General features: G+C 35.7%; 1 protein-coding gene across 34 annotated transcripts in view; it reads right to left on the reverse strand.

Annotated features, from left to right (window-relative positions):
- MFF (mitochondrial fission factor) overlaps positions 1 to 15,650 on the reverse strand; it is a 42,354-nt gene that overhangs the window by 18,838 nt on the left and 7,866 nt on the right. For 6 of the 34 annotated variants that reach the window (XM_007502166.3, XM_007502165.3, XM_007502162.3 and 3 more), the window contains exons 3-9: positions 14,509 to 14,591; positions 14,219 to 14,403; positions 12,801 to 13,018; positions 6,726 to 6,898; positions 6,481 to 6,516; positions 4,129 to 4,220; positions 1,499 to 1,573 (exon numbers count right to left, since the gene is read on the reverse strand). In XM_007502166.3, the coding sequence (XP_007502228.1) occupies positions 1,499 to 1,573; positions 4,129 to 4,220; positions 6,481 to 6,516; positions 6,726 to 6,898; positions 12,801 to 13,018; positions 14,219 to 14,256 (632 nt within the window). In that variant the 5' untranslated portion in view covers positions 14,257 to 14,403; positions 14,509 to 14,591. The remainder of the gene's footprint in view (positions 1 to 1,498; positions 1,574 to 4,128; positions 4,221 to 6,480; positions 6,517 to 6,725; positions 6,899 to 12,800; positions 13,019 to 14,218; positions 14,404 to 14,508; positions 14,592 to 15,650) is intronic. The other 28 variants (XM_016425276.2, XM_016425275.2, XM_056808435.1 and 25 more) reach the window with 8 other exon arrangements.

The raw sequence follows: 15,650 nt of genomic DNA on the forward strand, positions 1-15,650 counted from the left end.
ATTCATTCTTCCCTACAATTCACTGAAAAAACTCCAAAACTGATACCATTTCAAAAAAATTCAAATTCAGGGGTAAATAAACTAAATATTAATTCATATGATGCCAGAATCAGAAGGGCTATCAGTGAAATTACTCTTGGACGGTGAAAAATTTCTGTTGGCATTCAAGACATTTTCTGCAATTGTAGTGCATTAAAAAAAAAGAGAGAGAGAGGTATTTCAAAAGAAAAAAAAAGATTTAAAAAATCTCAAAACAGAAGTAGCATTATTACTCAGATGCCACTATAAATAATGCTAGCCAAACTATACAACTGAAAGAATGCCACTAATTTTAAATAACTGCTTAGCAACATTCCACTATGGCAAAAGTTCATCCAAATTTATTGTTTATAAGTTAGAAAAGCTACAAAATGTTTAGGAGGGTGTCAATCATGTTATTGACATTCTCTCTACTCCAGCCTTGCACAATAATCCACTACATAATTATCAGCTAAAAATGTTAGATGATTTAAGCATAACTAGATTAATTAATGTGTATATGTTCATTACTAAATAATGAGCATCAAATCAACCTCCTTCTTTCCCATAGATTCCTATGGGAAATGGTGTTTCTCAAACTGTGAAATTAAACCTCCCTGGTAAGATGCTGGCCTTTTCCAGAAAACTTGTGAACAAAAACAATCAAGGGAAAACATATCTGTCATTTCACATAAGTGATAAATTTCCTTATTAATTCTCAAATAGGCAGAACAACTGATTCTCAGAATTTATATTAAGAGAAACCAGCAGGTCAATTTATAAAAATAAAATAAAACAAAAAACCTTTCTATAAAAAGCCCCCATCCCCAGCTGTCATCTGTTTCTCCTGATGCTGAAGAAACCTCAACAGCTCTTCAATCCTCCAGTATCAAACAGGGACAGGTGCTGTGCATTATTCTCTAGGTCAATGATTCCCAACTACACAAGTGTGTATAATACTCTCAAAAGAATATCATGAAACTGGAAAAAAAAATCTAAAACAAAATTTAGTTTCAGTCCACTAGAATATTAAAGACCTGCCAATGGAATTTTAAGGAGGCTCTTTTTGAAAATATACTATGCTGTAACTCCAATGAGACTAAGAATCATTGTTCTGGGTTAATGTTAGTTCAGAAGTCATGTGCCAACATGAAATATATAAAGGAAATAATACTTAAGTCAACTCAGTTTCCTTCCTTTTACACAGGTACATGTATATACACCCATTAAATGTAATATACATATACCCACAGATATCCACACACATGCTATCTATGTCACACATACATCTTTCAAAAGGTTTGATGACAGTTTGAGAAACCCTTAATAGAGGTATTACAGAGCCAAGCAATAAATAATTAAGATAATTAACTAAGAATTAAGGTTATATACTAATCATTCTGTGAAATAAATTAGTATTACAAACCTACAGAATTATAACTCTTCCTATTTGCTAAAAGCAGATCAGATAAAATCTTACGTGTATTCCGGGGCTGAAAGCGATGACTGGAACCTTGAAATTTTATTTCTTGGGGCAGAATCTGATCTGTGCCACCTTAAATAATAATTACGCTTCTTTTACACATTCATCTTCATAACACACCAAAAAAAGTTAAAAATCAATACTACTGCTCAGAATCCATATTTGTGTTGATGGCTGGCCCATAGGAAGTACCCCCTATTGTGTCTTAACAGTGATATAAGGATTTAGCCTTGAAAGAACATAAGGTTTCTTTCAGCCTCCTGCTCATTCTACTCCCATTCTTAATGATACAAAAGAGGGGGAAAAGTAATATAAAAGGAATCAAAAGATAAACACATAATTATGTGCATTTTCATTTTGTCAGGGAAAATGAAGTTATCTAAGATATTAAGAGTTTAACAATTTGGTAGAGGCAAATAAATTTTATGTCATTGTTCCTCCCTTGTCATAATATTAACACTGAATATGTTTAGTACTTATTACACAAAATTCCATTGAGTATTTTTACATGCTGACGTTTACTCTATATCCTTTATGTAATATTCTTAAGTTGTGATAAACTCTAATGAAAAAAATTCCAAATGATGTATTCTAAACATGAGACTAAAAAATATCATCATCTTCAAAATGGTAGAAAAGGTATCAGGAAAGAAATTGTAAGGTTATACTACCATCAACATAAGAAAATGTTGAAGTTAAAAAATCCTTTATTATTAAAAACACAAAGCTGAAAAATTATACTCCTTAAGAGAAAAATGCTCAGTTATGTGATCTGAAGTCTAATTTTTGCTAATATATACATAATTTTTAGACTAAAAAAAGAGAAAAATACAAGGGAATAAAACTAATATCAAGTTAACTGTTCTAAGAGATTACATACTATTAAAAACAACTTAAACAATGAACAGACACAATTGAGTTGTTGTCTACTGTGAGAAATATACTGTGTAACAGTAAGATTTAGATTTGGGAGAAAATAGACTCATCACCTCACTATCCTTTAAGCAATCTGTTCTATACAAACAATATGCAGTTATTCCTTTCCTTTTTTTTCAAATAATTACTTAGCTAAATATGATGAAATTTAACAGGTTGAAATAGGTGTGTTTTGCAACAGTTATCAATTTTTTGGTCTGAGGTGAAGTGTTAAGCAATAAATATAAAAATATAGAACATAGCTTATGTTATAGCTTACTAAAATTCTTTGTGCATTTTTATACATATATTTTTAAAAAATAACAACTCAGGTCCTTATTCAGCTATTTTTGTAGGGTATAAAAATCTTTAACGTTAACCAAAATGCCCAATTTCCTGGCCATTCTCATATTTTCATAAAGCATTTAGAACCCTTGAGGCATGGCTTCTATAAACCCTTTGATATATATGGAAAACCTTTATGTATCTTGCCTGGGATCTGATATAACCTATAACTATAGCTGATGGATGGTAGATGAATCATTCCTTCTTTTCCATGTAGCCATTCCTAAACAAAATATCTGAATTTGTGTTTTTATTATGTAAACATTTGTGTTGGTGGTTGTTTCTCTCCTTTGCCCTAAATAAAAGGATACAATTTCAATAAAGCTAATGAACACTTGCCTTCAAAATTTACTTGAAACTTCAGGTAACTTGCTTATGAGAATTCTATCTCATGTGAAATAAAAATATGTTAAAAAACTGATTGATGCATAAGATTCACTTCATACATAAAGCCTTTTTTAACCTCCTCTGAATTCTTAGAGCACTCTAGATTCTATCTCACACTCTGTCGGCCAGCTGCCTTTGAGAGAGTTATGTTTGCCACTGTATTAACATGAAATACCTTGTGCGTATAATATTTTTTATTTTAAAAAATGAGTAAGGAAGAAGTGGTAATTATTTCCTTCAAAAACATGTATCATTAGAAATACAAAGAATTTTTATTTAATTATTTTAAACTTCTTATTTCACTAAAATTCTCAAGGATTCCTATTATGACTGCATTTCTGCTTTAAGACAACTAAAAGCAGCAAAAAGATCAGGTTGTGATCTCACCAAATTAGAAAGCAAAATGGAAAAAATAAAAGCAAAAACAAAACTCTCCAAACATTATGCCATAGATAAGAGAGTGTGAATTACCTTGTGACAGTAAAAATATCTACTTCTAAATGTAGAATGGCTCATCATAGCTCAATTAGAATCAAAACTCTTAAAGAGATCAAATACACATTATATTTCAAACTAGGGAAATTCCTTTCTGAGTGTTGTTGTGCTGGACAAAAATCTCTTAGAACTAGTTAAATGAATGAATTAGTTAAACTAGTTATGGCTCATCAGTTTAAATTATACTTTGCAGATGATCCCCAAATGAGCAAAACACACACAAAAAGAAAAGATACTAAAATGCTTATAAAATATCAAAAAGAATGATACTGTTGAAAAAATGCTCTCAACTGACATTTGGCTCCCCAAAGTAAAGACTTCTCTAAGTCTGGAAACAGTAAGCTCACACTCAGGGTCACTATTAGAAACAAATGGTAAGGAAAGGGAAAGTGGGGGAGGGGGGGAGGGAGTATGGAGAGGCAGCTGTCACTGCAGTAGCACAGCAGGATGAGACCAGGAGTGGGGTGGGGTATGGTGCTACTCACATGGAATCATTTCTGACCAACTGTCCATTCTGTCGTACAGCATTTTCACTCATAGACCTCTCCCTTTTCAGTCGTCCAGCTAAACGGACTTGCTAAAGAACAAAAGGAGAAGGGGGAAGGCAGAGGATAGAGGGAGGACAACATATTTTTGGTGAGGATACCATAATTTTGTTGTTTCTCAAAATCAAAGCTCTTAAGTCTAATTCCTGAAAATTTAGAAGAGATGATAATCAAAGAAAGTTAACTTAAGGTGTTCACAAAGCAACAGGAAGAAGACATAAAAATCTAACTTTACAAAGTCAAAAATTAGGGGGAGATTACTCATTTTACAGAAAGAGCCATTGCACATTTACTTCAAAAGATCATCTTCCCCAATATCTGAAATTGTTCCAATCACATAAGTTTAATTAACAGGAATTTTTCAAGTGTTCACTGAGGTGTTGAATAAATGAGGATAAAAAATTAAAATATTTTGAGGATAAAGTCAGAAATTTGAAGTTGTTTAAGATTCAGTATAGTTTAGGAAACAGAACTCGAAATGGCTCCTTGTTTCCTAGTGTTTATCAAGGAAATTAATAAAGTCCTCAGTTAGAAGAGTTGTAATTAAGATGGCTATTTTAATTGCTGAGGAAAAATAAAGGAAAATAAAGTTGGTTCTTTTTTAAACTTCCAATCAAGTTTACACCAACAAATTGTCAATGAAGTCATCTAAAAGGACTTGTAATGAGGTTATCTTTTTTGACTTGACACATTAACAGATATTTATACAAAAGAAAAAAAGAAGCTAGGATGTCAGATGCACTTTAATTCAAAGAAGGACAATCATATGTTGTATTACTTCTGTTGTAAAACTTCTGTGATGGTTAGAGTCAAACACTGTCTCCTATTTTCTGGGTAGGGCTTAGCATCTGGTCTGTGTGGGATAATTATTTTTCTGAAGTGATAATTTTGTTTTTAGGACATTAGATTTTAATTTTGTCAAAGACAGGAAAAAGTTCTGATTCAGCAAAATACAGCATTTTGGAGACAAAGTTCCCAAACCTGAACTCAATGAGAAAATCACTGAAACACTTTTTTTCATTATATGGAAGACTTTAATAAATAACTTATCACACATGTCTTAAGGACTCATGAATCAGATAAATTCAAGAATATTCAACTCTTATACTTTGCCAAGTTATGTGGGAGGGTCCTGAGTAGCTTGATATTGATGGTCCATATTGGTATAGCCTTCCTAACTGTTACAGGGGTCCTTTAAAAGAATTGCTATCTCTAAGGGATTTTCAAATTAAATTTCTTAACTCTAAAGGAAACTCACTTTGCTGGTGGTATAAGGGAGAGAGATAGGGGCTTAAGCAGGATAGGTGGGGAGTGTTGGATAGGCAAAATACATGTGTGACCTGCATATGGCTAAATGAGATCATGAAATCCCAAATCTACCGTTGTTTTCAGGAATGTAGAAAAAGTTTTAAATTCAAATCTACAATAAGACTATATTTCTAATTTAATATATAATTTGCTATCTTTACCATCTAGGATTGATTTTAAGGTAATATACTTTTTCATAAATTAATAGTTCTATAGGCATTCTGTGAGTCTTCCATGATTTCTAATCATATAAGCAGCAACATTACCTTCCAACAAAGAATGTAAGGCATTAAAGTCATCATTGGTGAAAGCTATTTGCCACTAGGCATGTTGTTGGGGCCTTAAAAAGTTTGAGGGTGAAAAAAAAAAGTAATACATATACATGAAAATAATACTGAATCAAATGTATAATAAATATAAGCAGAGTTAGAAATAACCAGCAGCACCACTGCTAAAAGTATGCATGTTTACATCTTTCATGATAGCTGCATGCTGATCTTGCTTGTTCCTTCCAATGATCAGACATATTTAACATATAAAAGTCATAGGCTCACTGAAGGTGGAAAGTCTGTTGCAAAGCAAGCAATTCATTGGCAAAGTCAAAAGTTGAACTGAGATGGCTAACTCCTAGCTCTGTGCATATTAATCTATTTTTTCCATAGGGATATTCATAATATACAATTAGCAAAATATCTTCTTGGAGGAGGATGATATCAAGAGAATGAAGTGGATGGTTTGCTCCACCCTATTTCCCTGCTACCTGTTATGGCTACTTTTGAAAGCAGAAACCTGATCAGTCATGCTTTCACTACCACCCTCAACTCCATTACAGGGAAGTTTTGTTACTAATTTTTTTCTCATTAAAAAAATGCTCATCACCTCCCTCCCTTGCTTCCCGTTCCCCTGACTCGCCTGTCACTTTTCTTTTATAATTCTTGATTCTCCAACCTTCCTATTTTAATTCAGTGCTTCCTTACCACCCACCTGATAGCTGGATTCCTCCTCTGAATGTGACTTTTCCTGAAAGGTAAAGTGTTTAGATTTAAGAAGCATCAGCATTAAGCCCTATCAGGCTGCATCTATGTATAGTACAGTGTTCTGTGCAATGACTAAAGGGCAGGAGGATGACAGTCTGACTTGACTAGTTTCTTACCTGAGTTCCCATATCTCCACAATCCTCTTTTTGTTTTGTTACAAGAAATGCGAATTTTAAGAGGAAAACTACTTACTTCTTCATTTTGAGGGGTTGGAGGGACAGGCCTTTCTAAGTCCAGAAAATCAAGTGGTCTCTCACTTAGTGTCAGAACCCGAGGAGGTGTTTTTAATGCCAAGGGTTTGAAGGGTGTTGACTGGATAAGGTCAAGGTCTGCTGGTCTCGAAAACGGAATGTCTTCATTATTACCTGGAAGGATATATTTTAAAATAACTTTTCAACTACAAATATGCTAGTTGGAAAATCTCATCAGCTTGGATACTCTACATCATCATTCCTCTTGGCCTCTCTGATTGGGGATGGGGTCTTGGACCCCATCTTGGACCCAACCCCCTATCTTTGGAGAGTTCGTTTCAGTCATCTATTCATTTCTTACCTGGTGGCTCCAACTTAGGGGATTTCTTCTCCAGCTCTGACTCTACTCCCTATCCTGAGCCCCCACCTCCACACCATACACATCAGCTTCTCAACTTCCTTTTGTATCCTTCCCCTATTAGACTGGAAGGGTGCAATGGATAGTGTTGGGCCTTGAGTCAGGAAGATCTGAGTTGAAATCTGGCCTCAGATACACTAGCTATGTGACCCTGGGCAAGTCATTTAATCTCTGTTTCAGTTTCCACATCTATAAAATGAGCTGGAAAAGGAAATGGCAAACCACTCCAGATAGGATCACGAAAAGTTGGAAATGACTGAAAAATAGCAACATTAGCCTGGAAGCTTCTTGAGGTAAAGGACTCTTTTTATTTTTCCTTCCATATTTGTTTGCTTGGGGGGGGGGGTGTTGGGGGAGTCAGGGCAGGAGCTTAGAAACACCATATTTGTGTGCTTACAGTAGGTGTTGATAAATGTTTACTAGTCTCTTTATCATAAACACAAAAACCAGTCTTTCTAATATAATTAATGTAGCCCTTACAGTTTATTGCTTTGCCTCTTACATAATAGTCCAAATGTTATCATGGCCTAGGTATTTCTCAATACTTTAAGTTAAATTCTATAGCATTTATAATTAGATTTTTAAATTACAATCAACTGAACATTCAAACCGGCAATCTCAAATAGAATCACAAGCAAATTTATTTCATTAGTTAAAAAAACTAACCAAATTTAATGTAATATAGAAAGTTTAGCTATAGTCTAATAGGTGAAAATTTTAAGAAACAAGTAAATAGAAATTCTAATTAAGAACCATCATGTTAGCCTATATGCCCAAAGATATATCTGTTTTAAAAAGATGATCAATTCTTATGTTTACCTGGAACACCTAGAAAAGATGAGTAAAGATAGTTTCTTATTAAATTAGTAAATGCAATTAACTAGGGCTTTTTGAAAGCATGTCCCCATCAGGTCCACTGTAGCTGTCCTATTACATGATTTCAAATGAAGGAAGTGAACCCAATACTTAGTGGAACAGTATTTATTACTAATGCCAAGCTCTTTGGTGTGAATCTTTTGGACTTAATTGATCTTTTTCTTTGTATCCAAAGACTATATCTGGTGAATGGTCTCACAACAACGTGTGCCACTGGTTTTAAGGGTGAACTGAATATAGCAGATTAATAGAGACCCACCACTAAAGTAAAGAGAAATGCAACATCTGGCTCACTCAGGCTGAATCACTGTTATTCTGTTTATATATAAAGGAGAACATTTATTATTATTATTATTAATAATAAATTATTATTATATATTGTACAATATATAATAATATATAATATAAAAAATAATAACTTTAAAAAATTATTATTAAAATCTTTACCTTCTTAGAATCAACACTATGTATTGGCTCCAAGGCAGAAGAGAGGTAAAGGCTAGCAATGAGGGGTTAAGCGACTTGTCCAGAGTCAAACATCTAGGAAGTGTCTGAGATCATATTTGAACCCAGGACTTCCCATTGCTAAGCCTGGCTCTCAATCTACTCAACCACCTGGCTACCCCTGACCTGAGAGCATTGCATTTGTTATTAGTGTTAGAATGCAGTGAAACCATATAGGGTATTACCTCCACAGAGGCATCTAAGTAGTGCAGCAGAAACAGACTTAAGATGCTGACCAACCAAATGACTAAGACAAAAGCCTTAGTTTGATGCTCTGTAAAATGGAGAGAATGGCAACTACCTCCCAGGGTTGTTGAAATTCAAATGAGATACCTGTCTTTTGCCAACCATAAAGCATTATACAGATGCTAGCTATTATTTTACTTCCAGGTTGAAGGGTAGGCAACAGTCTTGGATATTCAGTCTAGAGCTGGAAGGGACCTCAGAAATGATTCATTCCAGACCACCTCATTTTACAGATTAGCCAACTGAGGTCAGAGAGGTTAAGGAACTTGCCCAAAGTAACAGAGGGAATCAATCAAGCGAGAGAGCCTGAGCCCCTGACTCCAAAGAAACAGTGCTACCCCTGCACCTAGCACTCACTCTCTTGGGCACTGGTGGCACAGAGTAGCAAAGAAGGGCCTGGGAGAAAAGATGGTCAGATTTTGATCTAGGAAGGTCTAAGCAGGCCCTTCCAGGGAAGAGGAGCACAAAGTAGGAGCTGCATGAGGAGGAGAGATTTGAGGGGATGACCAAGTCCCTAAGGTGGTGGAGTAGGTGAGAAGAAACTTGTGGAATCACCCATGGAGAGCAGAAAGGACTCTCCCGTGGCACTTGGCCAACCCCCTCATTCTGTAGGTGAGGAAGTCAAGACCAGCATCTTCCTGCTCCATGTGTGGGAACTCTCAAAGCAGTAAGATACGAAGCAAGAAGGAAGCAACACAGGGACAATTTTTTACAGAAATTCTCTAGGGAAACTATTAGCAAGAGAGCTGAGCTCTGAGGATCACTCTAAGTGAGCTTTCTAAAGCTCTGCATGGAACTCATGGGATGATCTTCCTCCAAGAAGAAGGAAAGGAGCAGGAGAAGTGCTTTGTTATTCTACAAATTACTAGGGAAAATTAAGCCTCTCTTTTTTTAAAAATGGAAGCAGAATTTCAGTCTAAAAATGAACAGAATCTGAAGAAGAACAGGGGAATCCTGACTGGTGTTGAGGGCTGGAAGAATATCACATAAAAAAGAAGACAGAAGCTTGGAGCTCAGAAGCAGGTGGAAGGGTCTTCCTTCCCAAAGGAGAGAGCCACACGCTGAAAAGTAACTACTTAATCTCTAACTCAGGGAGACACATCGACTAGGAAATAAGAAATTACCCAATGAGGAATGAAGGAAACACCAAGTGTGGGGGAGGGGATGCTAAGGCCATCAAGGCCAGCCACCTCATTTTAGACATGAGGAAATGAAAGCTAGAGAGAAGGATAAAGGTAGGGAAGTGAGGATTAAACTTCTTTCAGGGTCACCCAGGGAGTAAGGATCAAGATGGTCTGGGAGCTGTGTTCTTGTCACTGCCGTGTCATTTTGATAACCACAGAGAAATGTTCTTGAGGCAGAATCTAAGATGTGAGAGAGAAAGGATTAACACAGAAAATGGGCTGACTGCTACCCACTTCAAGGAATTCAAGTAGCAACAAATTAAATGCCAGGAAGAACCTAGAAAGAACTAAAAGAGATTACAAAATTTGGGCCAGGAAAGGAAGGATCACTTGAGGTAACTGATAATGTAAGAAACAGAAGACATCAATAAAAATTTACTTAAAAAAATTATCAAAACATGTATAGTATTTCTTGTGGCTGAGAAATGAAAACTATATGAATGGCCCTCAATTAGAGAATGGCTAACTAAACTGAAATACATGAATGTATATAGCATCTGTGACTATTAAAATATTACTATACTATAATATAAAAAATTATAAAAGCAAGGAAAGAATTACATGATTTGATGTAGAATGAAATCAAATCAGGAAAACAATTTATACAGTGATTACAATAATGTAAATTGAAACCAAATGAATGCTATGTAATTAAAACAACTCAACCGCAGAAAATAGTTGAGAAATTGAACTTTACTTCCCTATTTGTGGAGACGGGGAACAACAGGAAGGAAATATTGCACTGTCAGACACAGTTGATGTGATGTCATTTTATTTAATTTTTCATTTGTTATTATTTAATTTTCATATATTTTTAAAATTATGTTTTGTTGGCTTTGAGAAATGGTTCTTACACCTACTTTTAACACTGTTTTTATGAGGAATGGCTTGCTGTTTAGGCAAGGGACATATTTTTAAAAAGCACTATGAAACTTTAAAAAAAGGACTAAAACACTTAAAAACTAAAAAAACAATACTCTGTATTGGTTCTGAGGCAAAGGTGCTAAGGGCTAGGCAATAGAGGCTAAGTGACTTGCCCAGGGTCACACAGTTTGGAAGTATCTGAGGCCAGATTTGAACCTAAGACCTTCCATCAGGGGCCTGACTCTCAATGCACTGAGCCATCTAGCTGCCTCTAAAAACATTTTTTTAAATCTTAAAATTCAAACTAAAAAGTTTAAACTTGAAATTTAAGGGGGAGAAAATTGTACATGTATGTTCACCAAACTAGATTTCACAGAGGGAGGCTATAATATAATATGACAAATAGTAGAGGTGCCCTGAAGTTCACAGTAGACAAAAACCCATGAAAGGAATCAGTAAAATTCATGATCTCACAAATCTGTATAAAAATGGATATAATATTGGCAACCAGCAAGATCAAAGAGAAATAACATCAGAAGCCAAATGTGGTCTCAAAGGTATCCCTACAATTCAGTGTGACAAGACCTATGATTGAATTATGGAAAGAAAGTACTTGTTATTCAAAAGAAAGAGGATGGGGAGAAAGGGAGTGAAGGTTAAATAATATAAGAATATAAAATCATGTGAGGAAATTAAGAAAAAAAAGAAATATACCAGGAAGTATTTATGTGAAGGTTGATGGAACAAAAAGGCAAGAAATATTCTAATTTGAATACATTAGAGATCATCTATATATAGGAAATAACTTAGGAACTGGAGAACAGACCACAAACCCCAGCACAAAGGCCTACTATGGTAGTGATAGGACAGTTCAGTTATCTGGGCATTGGTTAACGCTCTGTTTGAGAGAAGCTCTCTGTTAGCCAATAGATTAAATTTCTTAACCTCCAAGGGGAAAATTCTCTTCTATATGGAATTCTTGCTCACAAGAAAATATAAGTTGCTGGTGTGAAGATGACGGGAACCTTGAAAGAAAGTGACTACTCCATCTCAGAACTTTTACAAAAAAGTAGAGGAAAGCCAGAAACAGTCTGTTCCTAGCCTAAATTTTGGGAGGATGGATTTTAGTATGTCATGGGCTAAAATCTTGGCCAGTCCTCTATGGAATAATGAAGAACTCTAGAAAATGGTGTTCTTAGAAAAGAGTTGCCTAAAAGGGTACACATAACCAAATTCCATTTTTAAGAGATATATAATAGGAAAGAGATTCAAATGTAAGCAAAGCAGTCCCATAATAAGTGCCAAAGGTGTTGTTAAATTTCAGGATAAGCAGATGCAAAAATGGATTTTTAAAAAAGCTTTAAGTAGAAGAGGATGAAAGTAGTGACAAAGCTGGATGGGACAGAGGGCCCTGAAAACAGAAAGAAGGTAGAGCTGCTTCACATGGTTTCTGCTTCTGTGTTCTCTACCAAAGAGAATTATCTATGGATCAGAAAAGAGAACACAAAAATATTTAAAAAGGAGCTGGTGCTCAAGATAAGTAAACAGAGAATACTTAGTTGCCTTTTAAGAGTTCAAGTCAGTACGTATAAATAATTGGTAAAAAAAGTATTAATATTAAATATTTACTGTGTGCCCAAGCAGTGTGCAAAGAACATGGAATTAAAAAAAAATCAAGACAATCTCTGCTTTTAAAGAACTCCTTGGTAGAAAGGAGTCAACACATACAAGACAGTACAGCCACAGAGAGGACAGCAAGGCCTGGGAATCTTTGGGTGCCTACCATCTTTAATTCACTCTGAACTTGAGGCAGAATCATACTTCCTGTAAAATACTATTGAATGATCAAGCCATTAGATGCACAAATTTTTAAAGCAGAACATCTAAGATCTTTCCCTAAAAAGTATTTTCTCAAAATTTAAAAACCTTATAAAATGTTCCCTGTGTGTTCCTCAGTCCATTTCACAGGGAAGTACAAACATACCTGCTATGACAATCCTCTCTGGAACTTGCATCGTGACACTAGCATGTGGGACTCCTTCTTGGAACGATGGCTCCAACTCGGAAGGTGGCGGAGCAACTTTTAATTTTTCTGGAACCCTCATCCGCTGGCTGATACCTTCAGTGTATTCCATCTCATATTGAATGCGATTTATTTCTGCCATGTCAGCTGTGGGAGGAGGAAATGTTGGCCCACTCATCCTAGAAAAAGAACAGTTTTTTTTTAAAGCCAGGAATTAAGTTAGTGATAAGCCATGCCCCCCTCTTCTGAGTGCAGTTAGTAGATAAAAAGGGCACAAAAGAGAGAATTCCTAAAAGGATATTTTAAAAATGTGAACAAGTACAATATAAAAGTCACAAAAATGTTTTCCTAATAAAAAGTCATTTGACTTGTTATTAGTGAAAATCTCCAGTATTGGTCCTAATTGTGGAAAAAAGAAAGATATTAACATTACAGAAATAAATGTATCTTCCCCAGTGCTTTCACTGCATTAACAAAAGACATGCTGCTTGATAAATGTACAACAAAATATGAAGTCTCCACCACTCTTTCCCTCTACCCCATAATCAGTTTCTCTAGAGGTATGAAAAGAAACTGCTAAGTTTAAAAAACAAACAAACAAAACCCTTACCTTCTGTCTTGGAATTAATACTGTACATTGGTTCAAGGCAAAAGGGCAATAAGGGCTAGGCAATGGGGGTTAAGTGACTTGCCCAGGGTCACACAGCTAAGAAGTGTCTGAGGCCACATGTGAACCCAAGACCTCCTATCTCGAGGACTGGCTCTCAATCCAATGAGCCACTTAGCTGCCCCTTGTGCTAAACTTTTTCAAAGATTAAATTGGAAAACTGCTCTCAGGCATGCACAGCACCCTTCTTCAAAGTATTCCCACTTTTTTTTAAGTCATAGTAGAATGATGCTTACAATTATAAAAGAAGAAAAATAGAGGTATTCACAGTTAACTAAAAAACAAAGGTTATAAACACTTGACCCCTAAAAATCATGAAATGCAAGTTCAAACTAGGCCTGCTCAATGCTGATTAAAATACATAATATTATATACCTTCATGGAGAGAATGTGATCAATAAAATCATCCATGTTCATGCTTTGAGGGGTTGTGAGTTTTATATTTTAGATTATATATTTTGGGTAATAAAAAGTACATGACGTGCCTTTTAGAATAAAAGCAGAACAAAATGGTTTGAATTTGTCCTAAATCAAGGGTTTCCATGCTTATAGGGAAATGCAATTGGAATGGGGAGATTTGTGGGGACAAATAAACAATGCGAATATATTAGGGTGCAAACAGAGCAGCAGCAGCCATATGCAGTCAGCAGCCTTAAAGCCAGTGTATCTTCACCCTTACCACATGGGCTTAACTTAACAGAACTCCACTAACCTTCCTAGAGGGGAGTCACTGCTTGTTCTTTTACTCATTTTGGCAACTGTATGGGCACTTTTACAAGGACTATTCAAACACTGCTACACTGTAGCTCAGTTCAGTTACTTTACACAATTCCCCTACAGATCTGTTTTTTTGGTTTTTTGGAGCTGTACATAAGAGCACGGACACTGCTTTCCCAGCTGTAAAACAGAAAGAAGAAATCAGTATTTTAGCAATTCATTTCCACAAGCAAACTATGAGTTAAAATAAACATAGCTTAAAGTCCTATTTGGACTCAAACATACCCTGAAGCTTGACCTGGGGAGTTTATTTCCAAACTTTTACTTGCACATCTCAGAGATCATAAAGACAATTTTAAGCAAGTTTACTGTTTTGCAAAGAGGAAAAAGAGAAAAAAATTATACTTTATAGGATGAACCATGAATTTAGATGTTTCCTCCAACCCTCTGGATTCCCATCAGCCTCACTCTCTACCAGATAGCCTTATCTCCTACTTTAGAGGCTCCTTGGAGTTCCCTTCTCTGTATCTCAAAACTCCCCAACCCCTTCAGGCAGCTCTGTTTCTTTTGTTCTAGTCTCTGAGCAAGAGGGAACTTTCCTTCTTGTGAAGACAAAGCCCCTAGATGTGGGTACATCATCCACTTTCTACCATCTTCTTCAGAAGCTTGCCCCACAATCTTCTTCCACTTGTAATCCTACCATTCTATCTACTAGCTTCCTTCCCATTGCCTACAAATCTACTCAGGTCTCCCTCAACCTTAAAAAACCTACCAGATCCCATCGCTTTAAACAAACATCCCATATTTTTTGTCTGTTTCACTGCCCAACTCTTACAGTGTCTACACTTGCTGCCTCCACTCATTCACTCAGTCCATCCTCTAGCAATCTGACTCTAGCACCTACTGAAATTACTCTTTCCAAGGTTACTAATGCTCAAGTCTTAATTGTCAGGTCTAGTGTCTTTCTCTTCAATCTTGGCATTCCTTTTTTCCTCTGCAGTTTTTCTACATTATTAAACCCCCCAATACCTGGACATTTTCTTGAAACTTCTTTCTCCTGGTCTTTCAGTCTGTTTTGATTATTCTTTCTCAGTCTCCTTCCTGGTCCATTAGTATAGATCTCTTTCCATACTACTCCCTCCCCTTTCCCAACCCCCTCTGTTCCAGGTTTTTTTCCTTTCTCTTTCTGTATTCTCTCAAGGACTTCATTTGCTCCCAAGTCTAGTTGTTCTGAACTCCAGTCTATCAATTCAAAATATCTGAGGGGATATTTCTACCTGAAATTCCTGATAGCATTTTAAAACCAACATATATAAAACAGAACTTATCTTCTCCCAAATACCCCAGTATCTGTTGAACATACATCTGCCCCTTATAGTTGACAGGGTCTGTATCCTTGGTTTTACTTTTGATTGTTCTCTCACCCT

Source organism: Monodelphis domestica, chromosome 8, assembly GCF_027887165.1.
Source record: "Monodelphis domestica isolate mMonDom1 chromosome 8, mMonDom1.pri, whole genome shotgun sequence".
Lineage (NCBI taxonomy): Eukaryota > Metazoa > Chordata > Mammalia > Didelphimorphia > Didelphidae > Monodelphis > Monodelphis domestica.